This window comes from Spea bombifrons, chromosome 1 (genome assembly GCF_027358695.1).
Source record: "Spea bombifrons isolate aSpeBom1 chromosome 1, aSpeBom1.2.pri, whole genome shotgun sequence".
NCBI classification, from domain to species: Eukaryota; Metazoa; Chordata; class Amphibia; order Anura; family Pelobatidae; genus Spea; species Spea bombifrons.
This window is the reverse complement of record NC_071087.1, coordinates 45079307-45099528: the sequence shown is the minus strand read 5'-3', so window position 1 is coordinate 45099528 and position 20222 is coordinate 45079307. Positions and strand designations below refer to the sequence as shown.

The window sequence follows — 20222 nt, the reverse complement described above, 5'->3', positions numbered from 1 at the left end:
ACTTTTTCAATTTTTGTGTCTTTTTATTTCTCTAAAGGTAAATAGCAGAAGTTCAGAAACAAGGACTGATGATCAGAGGCTTTGGCCATTGATCCAACAGTTAGATTACCATTCTTTATACCATAAGTTATTGACAGTGGATAGAGGAAGTATCTTCTCCAAATAAGGGGAAAAAAGGCATTAATACAATTTAGATGGGTTTGATGGGGTGCTTTAGTTTTAAGCCAATGCATTTCTCTCTCCCTGATGTGATAGGATAGATTTCAATACACAATTCAGTGATGTAATAAAGAGCACATTTGTTCACATGTTAGGATGTGCCAAAACAAAAACAACTTGTACTATGTCTTACTGATACTGTGTCATTGTATTCTTACGTGTTAAATACAATCTGAACGGACCGTCTGGCCCACAGGGGCAGCATTCACAAAAAGAGAGAATTGAGCTTGATGAAAAATGTACTATTGAAAAGATCCACTCTGAATAAATGTATATCTCCATACAAGTAGGAAATACAAGGATTTCTGAAACTAAAAACGCTGCTGCTGTAAACCCCAATGGAAGCAATTTATTGGTTAATTGTAAATAACAACAAAGGCAGTGTTAGTTTATGCGATCATTGGGAATCAGTCTTTCAGTCTTACAAAGAACTTTACTTACCCAAGCATTGATCACCATTTCCAAGAAAACCAGCTCTGCACTTACAGATGTAACCACCTTCAGTATTGATACAGTCTGTGTGGTTAAGGTCACAGGAAGCAACGTGGAGGATGCACTCATCAATATCTGCCCAAAAAGTGCAAGGAGATAAAATTATGCAAATTTCTAAAAAACAACAAAATTGTTTAGTTGTCGGCACCATTCCATTCATAGCTTCAGTTAAAGATCCGCTATATACGAGATAGATAGATAGATGAATCATGCCTCAGACTGGGTATAAGACAATACTATAATAAAAAACTTGGCAGAAGAAATACAAAATATTTAAAAAAAAATACATTTATTTGGATATTTATTTTGAAAATATATTCATTTTGCAGGTTTAAAATGATTTTGTACCCCAGTTTGATCAGTTGTTTAATTGGGCCGAGCTAGCCAGCAACTATTGTCTGACACATTTTTGTATCATTTTTGTGCCCCCCCCCAGTTTATAACTTGTTAGAACACCACTGCCATGATACAAGATTAATCGCTCTCACACCTGCAGGAATTAGAGGTCATTATATTTGGCACTTAACTTTCTTAAGTGGAACAGATGACATCATCTCACATTACAAAAAAAGTATACTGCATGAAACAAAAAAATGAAATCATCTGCAATGTTAAATACTTGTTTAGCGTCGGTTTTGGTTTACAACATAATTTACCAGGAAAAATAATGTTAGTCTAGATGGATTCAACTCCCAAATATGTACGTATAAATAAAATACAAACATACTGCTAGGTTTAATAGGTTTCTATGTATCTATGCAAATAATAACACTATAAAACAGTGTGCCCTTTTTAATTTTTATAATAATTCAAAAAAGCTACATAAACAGAATTAAAAAGAAGCAGTAACTTTGATAACCTTGCAAGGAAGCGTTTTTACCTACGAAGCTTAGAAACAAAACCAGCTTGACCTTTTTTTACATGGAAAAGTAGCTAGAATTTATAATTTCCTCCCCTACAAAATTAGTTTCATTTTTTTTTTTACAGCGAAAACACAAAATCTATAAAAGCATCTATTTAGTTATCTTAAAACCCTGAATCTAAACTAATTTTGATAGTTGTGAACCTTCTATGTTTTTAAAATTTTTATATAATTAGAATCAACGCTAAAATGATTTAATAATAGCATGGTGATCTGTTGGCTTTTGATTTTCTTTATGTATTTCAAAAAATTATGAAAATCATAGCTGCAAACAATCAGAAAAGAGCACGAAAATGTACAGTATAAGGAAAAATATATCTTTATCAGCCAAAAAATGTATCCGTTTGTCTTAGTCTGTCAATTCTAGTCTTTTCATACCCTTTGAATACACGTATTGTAAAAAGCGCTGTGTAAATTGTTGGTGCTATATAAAAAAAGATAATAATAATAATAATAATTTATTACACTGATTGCAAAGTTTTTAATACCTTTTGCCTGGACACCATAATATATTTCACATAATAATTTTAATATTTTTCACCATTTAAAAAGGTTAGGGTTTTATATTTAACACATGCACAGTAACGGAAAAATTGCAGCAGAGAGAGAACCACATTAGCCTATCCAAGCCCGTCCTCCTCTGTTCGTGGCTGCAGGGTGAGTGAGAATCCATAATAGAAGGATGACAACAGGGAAAGAATTTTATTATTTAACTGCGATGATGTTCTCAGATTTTATTGTCAAACCACCTGCAGCTGAAGCAATAATTAAGGATTACCCTGACATGACTGGCCATTTCCTGTGAAACCTTCCACACATTGGCATCTTGGTCCATCTTCTGATGGGACACAATGGGCGTTGATATCACAATGACTTTCCGTGCAGCCACCCTCATCTGTTCAGACAACAAAGTGCCAGACAGAGAATTAAAAGCATAACAGGTGCGTGTGCAATGTGACCTTTTTAAATTAAAAAATCAAGTCATATGGATTATACCATGGCATTTCGACTCTATATTAAAGTACACGGTTTAGTAGAAGAGAAGGGTTGACTTGAGTTATAAAACCCATCTTGGCAGGCCAATTAAAAAAAATAACATGCAATAAAGCTTACAATATGCATAACCCCCTGTAGAGATCTTTGAATAGCACCAATAAAATGATTGTACACGTTTAACTATTATATATATATATATATATATAGAGAGAGAGAGAGAGAGGAGGCACAGGGTAGGAAAGAAGGGAAGGGGGCTTTAGGTCTTGAAGAGATATGTGATTTCTCTCAAAGACTCTAGTAATCACGTGCCGACCAATGCTGCCATTTCTTTGTGTACATTTAACGAGCTCCTCCAATAACATACTTAATGAAATATTTTAATGGAATAAATATTTTAAACCTAAAGCTAAGTAGTGCTTAGCTACTTAGCAAACAAAAAAAATAATCAATTAATAGCCTCTTAAATAATTGTAAATGAATAAAAGTAGCAAATATTTTTTTATTATTATTATGGTGCTTGACTCTAGCTGGATTTACAGTCCATTTATGGAACAAAACGGGATTACAATAAGTCAGTTGTTCATTACTTTATCTAATTAACAGTGTACACATAGTTAATTGAGATCATTACAAAAATCCATGCATTTTATTGCCCACAAAAATAACCTTTGGAAAAAGAAATAAATAAAAAAAAAATATTCAGAATTTTTAAAAAATCATTGTCGTGTTATTTTGATTTTGAGACATTTCACATGTTTTCTGCTTGTTTTTTTTTTGCATAAAGGAGCCTATAGTATCTTTTTAAATGATTGAGCAATCGGAAGAAGTTGAAATCGAAAGAAAGTTTCATTAAAAATGGAAACATTTTAGAAACTATAAATATCATAATTTCAACAATATAATACCACAGTTGTTTTGCAAAGAAAACCCGCACCAAGTATGGTTGCTGTCAAAGTTAGACTATGGTATTTACGTTTATGGGATCAGTTAACGTAAATAGATTGAAAACTAATAAATTATAAATTAGTAGAAAAGAGCATTTATTACATTTTGTTCTTATATTGGGGCATAAGTAAAAAATGGCACCAGTGAAATTTTGACATATTTCTCTATTTTGTACATAATATGTTACAACGTTTATTTCTTTAATTTGCAAATTTTGCCAAATCCTTTTTGCTTACTTAATATATTTTATCCTACTTCTATGAATGCTCTCTCTGGACCCAAATATTTAATACGGCCAGAGCCGGCCTTAGGTGTTCTGGCGCCCTGTGCGGACTACTCGTCTGGCGCCCCCCCCATCCCAAAAAAAGAAAGGAATCAAAACTTGTAACAAAACCCCAATCACTCTATACTACGCCAAACATTGATGTGGTGTAGGCCTACCACTTCATTGTCTGGCTTAGTAGTAGGGATGCACCGAAACGAATTCTGGACTGAAACCAAAAGTGCAGCATTTACCTGGCCGAAACCGAATATGACCCCCCCCCCCCACACCATAACACATAACAAAACAATTAAATAACAATATTTATATATATATATATATATATATATATATAATTAACAGCAATCACATTCTTATCATGCCCGCAGATTCCAGGATGTACTCGTAGACTACTTGGCATGATAGGAGTATGATTGCCCTATGTACCCCGTCTCACTCCATTCTCCCTATCTACCCCCTCCTAACTATCTACCCTCTCCCTCTTTGAAGTTCACTTACCTTTCAGGAGTCCTGCGGTGGGGGTGCAAGGCCTCTGTCTCCCAGCTCTGCCACTGTATGGAACAGTATAGAGTGATGGGAGTTATGATGTACTTTAGAGCATAATTATATAATGAAAAATACATTGGAAATGGTACAGCATAACACCCATCACTCTCACACCCTTACCAATCCACACACATACACCAATCCACACACATACACCAATCCACACACATACACCAATCCACACATATACACCAATCCACACACATACACCAATCCACACACATACACCAATCCACACACATACACCAATCCACACACATACACCAATCCACACACATACACCAATCCACACACATACACCAATCCACACATATACACCAATCCACACACATACACCAATCCACACACATACACCAATCCACACACATACACCAATCCACACACATACACCAATCCACACACATACACCAATCCACACACATACACCAATCCACACATATACACCAATCCACACATATACACCAATCCACACATATACACCAATCCACTCCACACACATACACCAATCCACACATATACACCATTCCACACACATACACCAATCCACACACATACACCAATCCACACATATACACCAATCCACACATATACACCAATCCAAACACATACACCAATCCACACATATACACCAATCCACACATATACACCAATCCACACACATACACCAATCCACACATATACACCAATCCACACATATACACCAATCCACACATATACACCAATCCACACATATATACCAATCCACACACATATACCAATCCACACACATATATACCAATCCACACACATACACCAATCCACACACACATACCAATCCACACATATACCAATCCACACGCATACCAATCCACACACGTATACACCAATCCACACACATACACCAAACCACACATATACACCAAACCACACATATACACCAAACCACACATACACCAAACCACACATACACCAAACCACACATATATACTAATCCACACATATATACCAAACCACACATATATACCAAACCACACATATATACTAATCCACACATATACACCAATGCACTCTCACTGTCACTCTATGCTTTCCTACCTTTCCTCTTTCAGTTTCTTTGCCTCCTCTTCGCTCTTCTTCTTAGTTCTTCTGTCTTCTCTTCTTCCGGGTCAGAGGGCACGGAGACCGGTGGGCGCGGCTTCAGTGCTGTGCGCCGGGATCTCACAGCAAACCCCGGCGCACAGCAGCTGTTGCCGCGGGGATCACAAGGGAGCGGTATCGGAGGTCTGTTAAAGACCTCCGATACTGCTCCCTTGCGAGCCTGCTCCTCCAGCGGCGGACATTACTGTCCGTCTCTGGAGGGGTGCCGGGTGCCCCCATACTGGCGGCAGCGGACCCCGCGGCGGCAGGGGCGTCGGACCGCGCTGCGGCGGACCCCACGGCGGCAGTGGCGTCGGACCGCGCTGCGGCGGCGGCGGACCCCGCGGCGGCGCCCCCTGGAGTGTGGCGCCCTGTGCGGTCGCACAGGTCGCACACCCCAAAGGCCGGCCCTGAATACGGCATGCCAGGAGGTTTTTTAACAAATTGCTCACTAATCTACATTGCGTAAATGTTAACAAGAAAAGCCCTTATCTCAAAAAGTAATACATCTATAGAACAAGGTAACTCCATATAAAGATGCTAACTTAAAACTGCAAGTACCAACAGCATGTTCAATTGATATACAAATAGTAAAAGGTAAGCAAAGTAAACAATTGGTTATACTTATAAAGACAATGCCAGAATAATTTTAGGGTAAAGAATTCACAAATTAAATATTCGTACTATGTGCTCCAGATGTAACACTTTGCTCCACAATTGCTAGAGTTGTCCAATGAACATCTGAGGTTTCCATTGGCTCCAACAAAACGTTGGGTGTCTTGTTTTTAATGGTGCATTTTATATTGCGTAACATTCACAGTCACAATTAAGGCAATAAGGAGATTTTTGAGATTAAACGTCCTGCACATATATATATATAATAATATTTATCACTATGCCAGCTACACCAAAATAGAAAAGCTGTCTAATTTGTCTTCAAAAAAGGCTCGCACATGGTGTACCATTTTTGATTATTTGATTCCTCTAGAATTCGTAGTCATTCTATTCATTATCTGTACTGTGTTCTCATTCATAAAACCCAATCGGGCAGTTTTTTCGCATAGCGGATTTGAGCAGCAGAAAATATCACACTATGGAGTCACAGGTGACACCATCTCCTTAGGTTACAAGAAGGTCCTACCTGCCACCACAATTTCTGTCACCAGTGTGTCCCCGCTCCACCTATCTCCTTTTTCTCCCGTTGCATACATGCTGGTAGAGAGCGGGCCGCGGAAAAAGGAATCAGATTTTGCCGTTTCATTGCGAACCACTTTCTTTTCTCTCGCTTGAGAGATGTCATCTAAAATAGCTGCAACACGAAAAGGAAGAGAGCGTTGTCAAACTTCGCCTTATTACAATTATATATTGACTGCATTAATCGTAGCTAAGCTGCACACTTTGGCTGTGTTTTTGAGTTACAAAAAGGAATTATCTGTATAATGGGATCAGTAGGTAAATATAGACAGAGAACAGAATCGTTATTATTGGGTTTATTATAGACGGGTGCCTCGCAGACTGTCACATAATTTGATGCATGGTTTATGATAACTGGAGAGTAAGTTTAAACTCACGGCTGAATTAAAGTGTTACCCTCCTAACAAGTGAGCACATTTTACTTTGAACATGAGCCAACACTAAAGCCGGGGTCTTCAAAGTAGATGAACAAGGACACTCCTTCCAAATACAGCCTGCGCCAAGACAGGATATCTGAACACATATCAAATATTCCTAGATTATGCTGTCAGCACAGTAAAGCTTCCATTGTGATACATCAAGACATCTAAAGCAGTCTCTCTTCTCCGTTCATTCTTTATGTCCCAGCCAGGAATACAATTCAATCCATGAAGGGTATCAAAACAAAGTGGCTTCTCTAATTCCATTCTGCTAACACTATAAAAGATTACGCCTGTAATGTAGTTACGAGTGCGTAGAAAAAACAATGACTCACTTGCGCATTATTGTCTATTTCGGGAGAACGTGCACAGAACCCTAAGCGTAGTGACATTATAAGCTCGCGAAACAAAACTCTCATAAATGATATACCTGTGTGTGCCGAAAATACATTGTAAATAAAAACATATTTGAAAGGGGATTACGTTTAATCCCGGACTACCTGCTGTTGTTTCGGTAGCATTATCAGTTTTTCCATGTCCGCATTTCACAAAGTCTTTATTGAGCAAACGATGTGTGTATGAAGTCTGTTTTCACAGCTCATCACTCTGGCACCCTTTTTGTGAATGAAAATGTGTTCTTACTTGACGAACCTATCACCATAAACTGTTAGCCGGAGGCTCAATTGTCCAGGAATCACAATTTTCCAGACAATAACATTTTGCTAACGCTCTGACCTACCGCATTACAGCAGTAACTGCTATCAGAAGCAAAAATCCCCCTAAACTGTTTTCTGGGAATATATTTGTCTTTTTTTTTTATTCTTTTCTTTTTGAGCTATTACATTCTAGAAATTCTTTGCAACTTTTTTTTTTTTTAACTCAGCTTCTTCTGAAAAGTTAAGAGGTCCATCGATGTTTTCATTTTCTCATATTATCATATTAGTGCTACATTGTAAACCTTACTGTCAAATCGGTATCAGACCTGAGGTGACATGAGCCTTGGTATTAAGTCCTAGATCCCTGTCCATCAATCATTACATTACATGGCCGAAGATTACTCGCTTCTGCACAATTTATTGAGGGACCCCATGTATCTCTCACTTACCCAAGGCTTCATCCTTCATCGCTACAGAGCATTCTTTTACACATGTGATGAGGGAAGTAAGCCTGGTTAAAGCCTATACCCTGTCTCCGCTATCCATAAGAATGGGGACACACATACATCCATGTGTAATGATGTATCCAGGCCTAGGCCTAGGAGGGAGGTAGTCTCCCTGCTACTAAACCGGGACGAGCCCCCCCATGTCCCACTGCACATCGGGCTAATGTTTGATGTCCCCAACCAACCTTCTTACAGTATGGAGGCTGGGCTGGCTTCCATACACTGCATTAAAAGTGTGATGTGCACTTTTTAATGTATTCAGCATGGGGACTGTGTTCGGAGTTTTAATGAATGTTTGTGTTTGGAGTTTAAACGAGGTGGACGGCAGATAAGAACCATTTGACCCAACTAGTTTGCCCATTTTCCCTGATATTAAGACTCAGACCTTAATCAGTTCTTAGCTGCGTCTTATATTCAGGATAGGTTCATGCCGATCCTATGCGTGTTCATATTCTCTAACTTTATTTACCTCTACCACTTCTGCTGGGAAGCTGTTCCATTTATCAACCACCCACTCAGTTCAGTAAAACCTCCTTACATTACATCTAAGCCTCTGACTCGCTATTTCTAACAGTTCTCCTCCTTTGAAGCAAACTTTTTTCTTGTACTTTAATCTTTTATTCAGTCAAATTAATAAATAAAGGTCCTTTGACCTTGAAAGGGGGCTCCATCGAAAAAAGTTTTTCACTTAATGGTGGGTTTTATTATGGCTTGCTACAGCCTTTATAGTATGTATTTATACATTTCATTCTGCTCCCTTGCTCTAAGGACAAGATGATGTTCCCCTTTTTATCTCTCGTAGCAATTCAGCCAAATATCCGCTTAATCGCTGGAATCTTGCTACGCTCACAGACCGTGCATTAGTTGAGACAATTCCTACGAGGCCCTCGGTGTAATTCGAATGGAACTCATAGAATTCCCATAGAATTTGGCGAGTTTTCAAACTCAATATTTTGCTTTGGCGAAAAGAATATAGCGCAGTATTTACTGGAGGCATCTAAAAGATATCACGGAAGGCCACAATAGGGATTTATCTTTCTCATAGGTCAGATATCACAGTGCCTTACAATAGGTTTGATGGATGGTATAAAGTGTTCCAACGGTGACTCTATACTATGAAAATAGACGACAGTCTGGCCACCATTCTTAGTAATAAGCAAGCGCTAATGCCAAGTTCCATAATGTCAATTTTGGTCAAATTAATGATGGCTTTTAGCAACTGGAGTACTGTGATTTATTGAACTTTCTCGATACTAACATATCTTTGGTTGACAGCATTTTACGTAATGTCACAAATGTTTGGCCCAAACAAAGTAGTTTGATAAAAAACCTCAAATGTTAATAGTCAATGGTAATAGTGTCTGTGTGATCGCTATAGCTCCTTGTTACTACTTAAATAGGGAACATGAATGACATGATGACAATGGGGATTAGGGTACATTGTATCATGCCATCTTTTCACCCAGCTGTTGTTAAAGCCGGAGTGCAATTCCATGGTTTTTAAAAGGACAGCGGGCTAGCGTTGAGGACAGCAGTCTGGAATTTGGAAACCTGAGAGCTTGTGTGCCGAACTCGTTATCTGTCCAAGATAATACTAAAAAAACTGCCATTTGCAAGATTTTTTTTGAATGGGGAAAAAGGCTAGAATGTACTTGCCATAGTGTATCCATGCATTTAAATGTGGTTTCTCAACCAGTTAAAAGGATATTATTATTTATATCATTAGAGGCTACACAGAACCAGGTAAAAAAGAATACATGGGGAGCGACCGGTGCAAAGTACGTAGGGCTGGGGCTAACAACTGCTTAGGACAGATGTAGGAGAGAAGTCTTGCCTACTCTTCATAAAGTCATTTTTTTCTGTTGTTTTCCTTGGTTTATTTGTATTTTGTTTTTTAAAATATGAGGCTCCAATAAATCTTCTCATTCGGGGTTCTCATAAACCTACAACCATCCCTGTAACATAACTGTTGTGGGACCTATTCCAAATTACAAATGAAATTTAAAAAAAAAAAATATATATATATATATATATATATATAAAAAAAATTAGTTGCTAAAATAGTCTTATTTTTATTAACTGCTAATTATGTTCTGCAATAGGATAAAATCATACGAGGAACCTGCTCAGAACGGCTAACAAGCCATTGGCAGTGGGGATGTAGTTAAAGAGGAGTACATCAACAGTAATCAGTCTGTTATTATGTATATATGCCTGATATACATTCACATCAATTTGAGGGTGGGTTGACGGGTATCAAGAATATGAAGGTGTAAAAGCAAATCTATTCTTAGTAATAAAGGAACTGCTGTGCAAGATGAATAAGGGCTACTTGTGACAATGTGACAGGGCTCAAGCAGAGATTCAGGGGTGAAGGTCAGGATAATATAGTTGTTGGCTATAGAATGTTTACTGTATACTCCCTACTATAGACAGCCCCTTATAGATACATATTCAAGTATAATTCGACTCATATGAGCAAGGTACCCTTGCTCACTGGTTTCCTGTACCAGAAACTAGAATGGCCACCACTATGTGGATGCTAAGCAGCACAGAGTAATAAGTTGGCGCTTAATAACTAAATAACATGACCTTAAAAATTATTTTCTCATGAGAAAACCGGTTTGGAGTTGTAAGTTTTCTCTGTCTATCAGCATTTATGAGTTTTATGTGGCTTTTTAAATAGTCTGCGAATTTGTCAAGCCATTATATTAGAAGCCAGTAGAACTGCCACAATTATTTAAAAACACAACTGACTACTTAGTTTGTTTTCTTAAGGTTTAAATACGATTGTACGTTTAGCATTAGTCCAAGCTTTGATGCATAAGTAAAGGAATCTTCGTAACATCCCCGGCAAAGTTGAATACTGAATATTTACTTGTCACTTTAAATCCAGTACAGAATGTGGTTCTGTTAAATCAATACTACATGCATTCTCCATCCCAAAGATAGGAATCCTAACGAGGTTAATTGCACACTAAGTAATCATATACTGGTACGGGCAGATATAACTATATTAACAGTCCAATCTGTAGAAAGACTCCATTGGTTGGTATGGGGATGGGCACCAATTTATTTTTGCCCTTAAAACCCTTTTTATATATAATGCCATCATTAAATAATGCTAAGTGATGGTTAAAAAGAACAGGAAGAGATGTATTCACTCCAATTAACTTTATATAGATTAACATGACATATACACAAAATAGTTACCTAACACACGGCAATGGAGAGATTACCTGGCTTGGTCAAGGGGTGGACAACCACAACTGATGTCGGCCTTTGCATATTTCCACGTAGGTGTACCACATTTTTGGTGTTTTTCTTATCCATTCTTGTTATGGATGGCTGAAGCCAGTCTGTGATCCAGATATGATCCTCAAAAACCGCAATAGCAAAGGGGTGCCCTGAAAAATAGATCCACAGCTAAACCAATGCATCAACAACACGTACATACTACTAAAAACAGACCTAACCCATTGAAATTGTTGGTTGGCAACAAAAAAATAAAACATTGTATATGCTGCCAAAAAACCCCAGACGTTTGAAGGTAATATTGGGTACAAAAAACGTGCAGACAGAGTCATTTATTCCAGGGGGTTCTGATGAACTTGAGGTATCCAAGTATCCTGATGTTTGCAGCTCTCAATGCCTAAAGTTCAATATCCCTGCCTTAAACAAACCTCTTTACAGTAAAATAAAGAGAAACCATTAAAGAAGCAGACATCGAGCATATTTGCATCAATTATTTTTTAATTATTATTTATTTATTTGTATGAAGACATAATATTCGGCAGAGCTTAGTATGGGTAAACAGGACAAAATAAGCACACATAACAATTTAAGTTTACAGAAACAAAAGGTAAGGTGGGCTCTTGTCTAATGAGCTTACAATCTAGAAGAAGGTAGGGGTATATTACAGAAGAGGTCAGCGTGCATGTTTGAGGCGGACCAGCCACACAATTGAATTTCAGTTTAAACAGTGTTTTTACTATATTACTAGACAAATGTACAGACTGAGGAGCATGAAGATGTGGTGGAAGACCCCCACCAGCAGGAGTAAGGCTAGATAAGGGGGAGCAGTGGTTTTAGGGGGGAGGGGAACTAAACTGATGGTTGATTGACTTCCATAAAGAAGTGGATCTCAATGTATTTTTTAAGGACTGAAGGGGAAAATCAAAGAAACTACAGGAGGGCATTCTAAGAGATAGGGGCAGTCTTTGAAAAGCCTTGCAGGTGAGCATGAGAGGTAGCGATTCTAACAGATGACATTGAAAATCGTCAGCAGCAGATATTTGCTGTATATAAATATATACTGTATTTGCATTTTTTTAAGATTCAAATCATTTTTTCTGTTTAAAAAAACAAAATATTAAGACTATCCCAAAACCTCACCTACTTCATTCTGGGAAATCGTGCGTCGTCCTGAGCCATCCAGATGGGACGATTCAATGACAGATCTCTTGGTGTCACACCAATACAGCCGACTGGAGAGGAACTCAACCGTAATCCCACTGGGCCACACCAGGTCGGTGCTAAATAAGACCACCCTTTCAGATCCTTCCAGATTTGAGCTTTCTATTCGGGGTGAGGTTCCTATATCAGTCCAAAACAATTTCCTAAATGAAATAAACAATGATATATAAAATACTTGATGTTTTAGGAATATGGCTGCATTCTCGAACACTGTAAAATGAATTTTAGTTTGCTTCTATGGAAGAAGTTTGGGGCCATTTTTTTCCACACATAAATTTTGCAGAGATTCTTGAATATAATAACCAAACTTTTAAGCTAACAAGTGTCGCTGGGAAACATGGTATCAGTATCAGCTTCATTTCTGCATTTGTCAATGTGATTGGGTGAAAATGCCCTTATTAACGCATAATAAGTCTGGGTTGATTAATTGCCACAAACCATACATGTTTTTGGAAACAATTAAAGTAGTATATATCTTATATAATTACTTCTTACTTAGCCATGGGATGGACAGCAATTCCTCTTGGCTGATATGATCTGTTTTCCTGAATAATGTTCTCTCTGTTTTTCCCATTCAGATCACTCCTTTCAATTGATGATTTTCTGTTTGCGTTAAATGATACAATTGATCAGTCAGTGTACACATATTATAAAACAAACATAAATAATATATAAAACCCGTATTCATTGTATGAAATACTCATGGCGGAAGAGACAGTGGCTTCAGCAAGTTACATTATGTCTATGGTTTGGGATGAACACCTTGCCATGTTCTCAGCATGTGTTAAATGTCATTAAAACATGCTAATGTGATGCTTAGTGGCCTTTTGTGGTTAATGCGATTATAACTGCATTGGCGTGTGACATTGGCAGTCCCAATTTCTCTTTATGGAATTTGTATGTCATGGGCATACTCTACTTTAGCTAAAAGGCACAATGGATCAAAAATTGGTTGCCGTCAATAGTTGGAAGTATCGATTAGTATAATTTAATATATTATTACTTTCTCACAAATAGTTAGAAGTGCCGGTTAATATAAATTATTATATTGCTACTTTCTCACAAATAGTTGGAAGTAAGCTATGATAAAAAATAATCACTACGTATTTCGGGCGCCATGTCCCGTACCTGCAATGTAAGTCTTGACACGCTTTACTGATTTTAACTTGTCAAGTGAGATATAAACATAACTTTACTCTTTCAGTGTGAACCTTGTACATGTCGTATGTGGTTGGCAAAAACGGTCAGGAATAGTGCAGTGGAGGCTACTGGCAGCCATGTTACCCCCTCCCAGTGGAAGCCTCACTCATTTAACTGTAGGCATTAGAGGAAAGCCTTGTGTTCACAGTTAAATGTGCAGGCTCCCTCTTGGAAGAAAAGATTAGTAGATTAGTCGCAGACAAATCAGTAGCTTCACCAATAGTAAAAGTTGCATGTGATAACTGCCTTTAGCGATAGTCCAATGGAGCAGGCAGCCTAATATGGCAGCTTGCTATCCTGGAAACGCATCGCGGGGAAAAACAAGTATTTAGTGTTGGCCAGATAGCTACCACTCCCTCCGGAGACCCCTCATCTACACCCTACTTAGCTTGACATGCCACACAAAAGACTGCAAAGCTTTTAATCAGCCCTGTCACTTTTTCACAATACATTATTTTTTGGCTTTCATGGTGTTCTGCTACCAACATTTCTGGCATTTTTGGCATAGAACTGCTACATATCATAACTTTGTTTCATTGCATTTCCTTCCTTAAAAACAAGAATGCGGGTAAAAGCCCGATGAACAGGTTTAAGAACATCTCACAGAAATCAACTTATTGGAAGGGTTTGGAAACATAATCTGAATATAGTGATTTAGCTTGAACACTTACGAAGAGTCATCTGCTTACATCTACTTTTATTTTATTTTATTTTCTATTTCATTATGCTTTGATGGAATGTAACAACAACTGGCAAACGGCTGACTTAATTGCAAATATTGGTTACACTCAAATTATTACATTCTTGTTTTTGATAACTAGATAATAAATAATCAAATCACATTTACAACAATCATGGCTGTCTCAGATCATATAAAATGTAAAAAGCAAATTTTACAAGATATAGCATCAACTCAAAAACAAATGCATATACATACCCCCTGTCGGTCCAGTACATTTTTCTGTTGATAGCATCAATGCAAAGACCCTCTGGCATTTCCAAAGTTTCAGAAATAATCTTTTCACGGTAACTGCCATCAATATTTGCACTCTCTATCCACTTCAGAGCTGTGTGTGCAAAGTAAATCTAAGAATAAAAATTGTGCGGATATATAACATGTGAAATTGCGCATTGTAGGTTCAACAATTAGTTGTTAATTCGCTGCATCTCATTTTGGAATATTCCTTATGACTAATTAATTGTTTACGTAAAACATGGTTGATTTGTGTGCGAAGCCATCAGATTAGTGGACACTGAGAAGCACAATTGCAACAAGTTTGGTGGCCAGAATATAAATTACCAAAGTGTTTACCAATATATTCTGATACATCATTGTTCCATTCCCATTTTTTTTTGGGATACAGAAACGTGTGTACATTTGTTATTGTATAGATGGAAATAAAGAAAATTAAAAAAAGAAAAGAATGTTTTCGACAAAAAAATACAGTCTTCCTTGTATTATATTGGCTAGTTTGATAATATCAGATAGGAGCACCCTCTTGTGGTCAGTAAACATCACTACACCGGCAGCAACAACTGATGTTTTGAGATTAAAGATATGTATGCTACATTACATTCCATATTACATTTATTTATAAAGTGCTGTCAGATTCTGCAGCGCTGTTACAGTCAGTAGAACAATTTAGAAACACATACAATAAAAAACTGGTGCAAAGGAGATGAGGGCCCTGCTCTTGCAAGGTTACAATCTAGTCTGTGGTTGAGGGGAGAAGTGAGACATAGGAGAGGACTGCTTGGATGGGGATGAGTTTTTGAGCGGTTTTGAAAGTTGCATATGAGGCAGAAAGAAAGTTTCATTACTCAAAGTATGCAGAAACCAGGTAAGGACCCCCACCTTTTGGCTTAGGGTAGGGGTCAAGCAAAGCCAAGTGCCCCCCCGGCCCCCTGCCCCTGTAGGTGTACATGTACACACACTCACAGACACACGGTGACTCAATCTTACCTACACTTATATCAAGTCTTTAGTGCTGCTGCTGTGGGGTCACGTAACACAGCATTACATGACCCCACCGTCTCCCATGGCGGGCCAGCCTGATTTGTGCCAGAACTGCGTACCAAGTTTAATCAACCAACATAAGTGCCAGACGTTATTAAAGCTCTTGTGGCTGTATAGAAGCAAATCAGCGTAGCAAGATAAGTGGAGTTATAGGGAAAAAAGAGAGGACCAACACCTTAAAAAGGGTCATCATTTTGAAATGTGATGTTTGACAAGTAGGTGCCAGTTGAATATCACTTATCAGAAAATCCTTTATCCAAAATGATTCGAATTCTGAAATTTGTTTTCAGATGAGGGAAATTCAGATAACAGATACTCACAACTGAGAGGGGGCAGGAAAGAGGTCTGACCTCTCCTGTAGTCAGTAGATCCTTTTCGCCTTCCCCCTGCTGCCCGCTCAGTTGTTCAGGCTTCTCCCAGGGGTCCCAGAGTGCTATTGGTCCATTGTACAAACACCATATGGACAAAAATATGTAGATACAGGTAGAGTATCCCTTATCTGAAATGTTTGGGACCAGAAGTATTTCAGATAAGGGATCATTTCAGATAACGGATCTGTCTTGTTGTCTGTTGGTCAGGCTTCTCCAGAGCACTTCTACTCCCTTTTCCAGACCAGAAGTGCTCTAAGGAAGCCGAGCAACAGAGAGGAAGCCTTTTGGGTATGCGTGAGAAGCCTGGACGATGGAGCGGACACATTTATCCCAAATTATCCCTTATCCAAAATACCGTACTTTTGGTCCCAAACATTTTGGATAAGGGATACTCAACTCAATAACATCATATCTCAGCAGCCTGTTTCTTAAAGGCAGGCAGCTCCTTTTATTGTACCTTGGACCCCAAGGTGACCTGGAGAAGCGGCAGTTTCCATGTATGCTGACCATGTGCAAAAAATTGTAATGACAAATGGTGTAGAAGCAGCTGGGGGAGGCATTAAATAAGATGTGAAAGTCTCATTTGCTAAATCCAATAACCAAGGAGTGTCTGCATTGATGTGCATGCAGTAAAATATATTGGAGTCCACGCACAATTGTATTTAACATGAAAAAAGAGCTGGAGTAGATCATTAATAATACATTTCCCTTTGTTAAAAGAGCTATTTATAAAGCAGAAATAATAACAAGTGATAGATTACCCTATTGTCAACGGGGTCATAGTCAAGGGCAAAGACTCTCCCCATCTGTGAATCAAAAAGACTTCTGTGTTGCGTTCCATCAAAGTTCATACGCCGAATGTCACGTAGATTTGAGTAGATCAAGTATGGCCGTGGACCTGTACTTGGGGACAGAAAATAATTGAAAAAGTATTAATAACCTGAGTCACAGACAAAGTAGCTTTTAACAAGGGCTTTATTTAGTTTACTCTGTATGCTCTCACCTGCCTACTGAATAGAGAAGGGATGTAAAAGTGACGTCCCAAGTAATCAAATAAAAATTAAACAACTAACATTGTAACATTGTACTTTGTAAATACCTTGAAAAAAAATTTTTCTAGTAATAAGTTGAAGGTGGTATAAGTTAAGGTTATAGACACAACCCCAATATCAGGAGAATTGACTCTTTAGGGTGTAAATTCTGCAGCCATGACCTGCATAATTATTTGTTACAAAGCATGTGCAAGCAATTTGTTATTATTGTGCAAAAATGGTATGTTTCATGTATTTGCTGTTTGCTAGCTGTGCCCAATGACGTACCAAAACTTAGGCACAACGTAAATACATAGGGAGTTGTAATATTGTCAAAAACTGCAGACACTCAGAGATGACTTTTAACAGCAACTTTCTTTATTTTGTTTCTTAACACCACCATATTCCTCCTTCCATGTCCCAGCTCCCAGCAAGCTAATCCCACACTTCCTGTTCCTGTCCAGAGTCCTCTTCCCTTAAAGGGAAAGAGATGCTTACTGTATGTTACATCACCCCCTTTTTTTAAAAAAAAAACAAAAAACAAAAAAAAACTTTTGAAACATAAACATTACAACATTACGATTATTGGAAGGTTAATAATCCCCAAATAGGATTTAAATTATCATTACTATGCCTCCTCAATTAATCTTGATGGGGCTCTTCTTTCCCTCACAGGATAGCGTCTTGTATGGCTGAGACCATCGTTTTCCAATGAACTATTTATGTCCTTTGGAGCATTACTGTGTGCAGTAACAGCTTCGCCGGTCTGATGTGGTTCAACAACATTTGCTGTAGGTATAGTTTTGAAGTGTGAAGCATTTCTAGTTATGGAGTGTCCATCTCGCTCCGCTGTAACCATGCTTCCTTTTCTGGCAGTTACATAGTATTCTGCTGGGTCATACACTGGAGTCGTCTTATTATGCGGCCTTTGACGTACAACAACTTTATCACCCCTGTGAAGAGAAGATGGCTGGGCATGACGTCTCTTGTCTGCATACCGTTTCATTTTCTCCTTGTTATGCATATCTGTTGATCTTACAGTAGATTTATCTGGTAGTGTATGTGTAGCCACATCAGGAATACGAATGCGAGGGGTTCTGTTAAAAAGTAGTTGTGCAGGAGCAGCATTAGTTGTTGAATGTGGTACATTTCTGTAGTTGCGCAGGAATCTGTACAGTGCCTGCTTCAATGGTATATGCTCCAAATGAGCTGCTTTAATTCTCTTCCCTAACGTGCGCATAAATCTTTCTACGATTCCATTTGCTTGTGGCCAGCAGGGTGTTATCTTTCTGTGAGTGAATCCAAGATATTCTGAAAACTGTACAAACGTATGGCTATTAAATGGAGGCCCATTATCCGTTTTGACTACTCTTGGAATGCCAAATGATGAGAAAATATTGTCTAACTCCGGTATGATACTAGAAGCTGAGGTTGACGTGATGAATGCAATCGCAGGAAATCTTGAATATTCATCAATAGTCACCAAAATGTATTGACCATTAGGCAGCGGCCCATAGATATCAACTGCAATTTCCTCCCAGACAGTTTTAGGTAGAGGAGACATTTGTAAAGGTTCCGACTTTGAGGAATGGGTAACTAGCTGACATGTGGAGCAATGTTTTATAGTGTTTTCAACCAATTGATCCATGCTTGGAAACCATACTTTTTCCCGGAGAAGTTTTTTTGTACCCACAATTCCCAGATGGCCTTCATGAGCAATTTGTATCACTAAGTGGCGTAAAGCCTTAGGAACAACCAGCTTGGTGCCTCGGAGAATGAGACGCTCCTCTGTGACTGACAGCTCTGCCCTTACATTGGAGAATGATTTCAGTTCCTTGAGATTTATTTCAGGATCTGGAAATTTTGTTCTTTGAATTTCATGCCATTTTCCGTTCTGTAAGATGTGGATTAAGGCACACAGTGTCTTATCATTTGTAGTCGCCGCCACAAACTGAGCAGCTGAAAGTGCCTTTGGTATTGCATGAGTTGTGACAAAGTTGATATAGTCTTCAGTAGACCAATGAGTAGGTTGATTCACTTCTGTGGGATGTCTTGAAATGTAGTCAGCTGGATTGCTGTATTTTCCAGGTCTATGAACAATTTTGTAATTATAGCCTTGTAGTCGCAGACCCCACCGTTCAATCCTTGCAGGCATTTTGGCTCGTGGATTTCCAAAAATGGTAAGTAAAGCCTGGTGGTCTGTTACAATGGTGAAAGGAGCTCCATAGAGAAACAGATGAAAATGCTCACATCCCCAGACAACTGCTAAGCTTTCTTTTTCAGGCTGAGAATATTTTTTTTCTGTGCTAGTTAAGCTTTTACTGGCATAGGAAATAATGAATGGATCAGACTTGTTAGCTTTATATTGCACTAGGATAGCTCCCAGTCCCACTGGACTTGCATCCACAATCAATTCAGTGCGTAAATCTGGATCAAAATAAGCCATTGTTGTTGTCGAACAGAGTTCACTTTTAATAGCATCAAAAGAGACTTGGCATTCTTGAGACCATTTGAAGTCACAGCTCTGTTTGGTGAGTTCTCGTAATGGTGCACTAATTGTGGAAAAGTTTTCAATGTATCTAGCACAGTAGCTGGACATGCCAAGAAAGGAACGAACTTCACTGACATTCTGAGGAACTGAGGCCATTTTGATTGCCTGTACCTTATTTGGATCAGGCTGCATTCCAGCTGCCGAGAAGATGTGACCATAGAACTCCAAGGAAGTTTTGTTAAATTCACATTTCTGTTTATTCAAGGTAAGACCCTGAGATGATAAACACTCAAAAACAGCACGTAATGCACAATTGTGTTCAACCTGGGTTCTACCAAATAC

General features: G+C 38.3%; 1 protein-coding gene across 1 annotated transcript in view; it reads right to left on the bottom strand.

Annotated features, from left to right (window-relative positions):
* Positions 1-20222, bottom strand: part of EGF (epidermal growth factor) — a 51804-nt gene that overhangs the window by 7994 nt on the left and 23588 nt on the right. Inside the window, exons 11-18 of the mRNA XM_053461499.1 lie at positions 17120-17256; positions 14908-15056; positions 13266-13373; positions 12690-12913; positions 11534-11701; positions 6661-6828; positions 2412-2528; positions 661-786 (exon numbers count right to left, since the gene is read on the bottom strand). Coding sequence (XP_053317474.1) covers positions 661-786; positions 2412-2528; positions 6661-6828; positions 11534-11701; positions 12690-12913; positions 13266-13373; positions 14908-15056; positions 17120-17256 — 1197 coding nt within the window. The remainder of the gene's footprint in view (positions 1-660; positions 787-2411; positions 2529-6660; positions 6829-11533; positions 11702-12689; positions 12914-13265; positions 13374-14907; positions 15057-17119; positions 17257-20222) is intronic.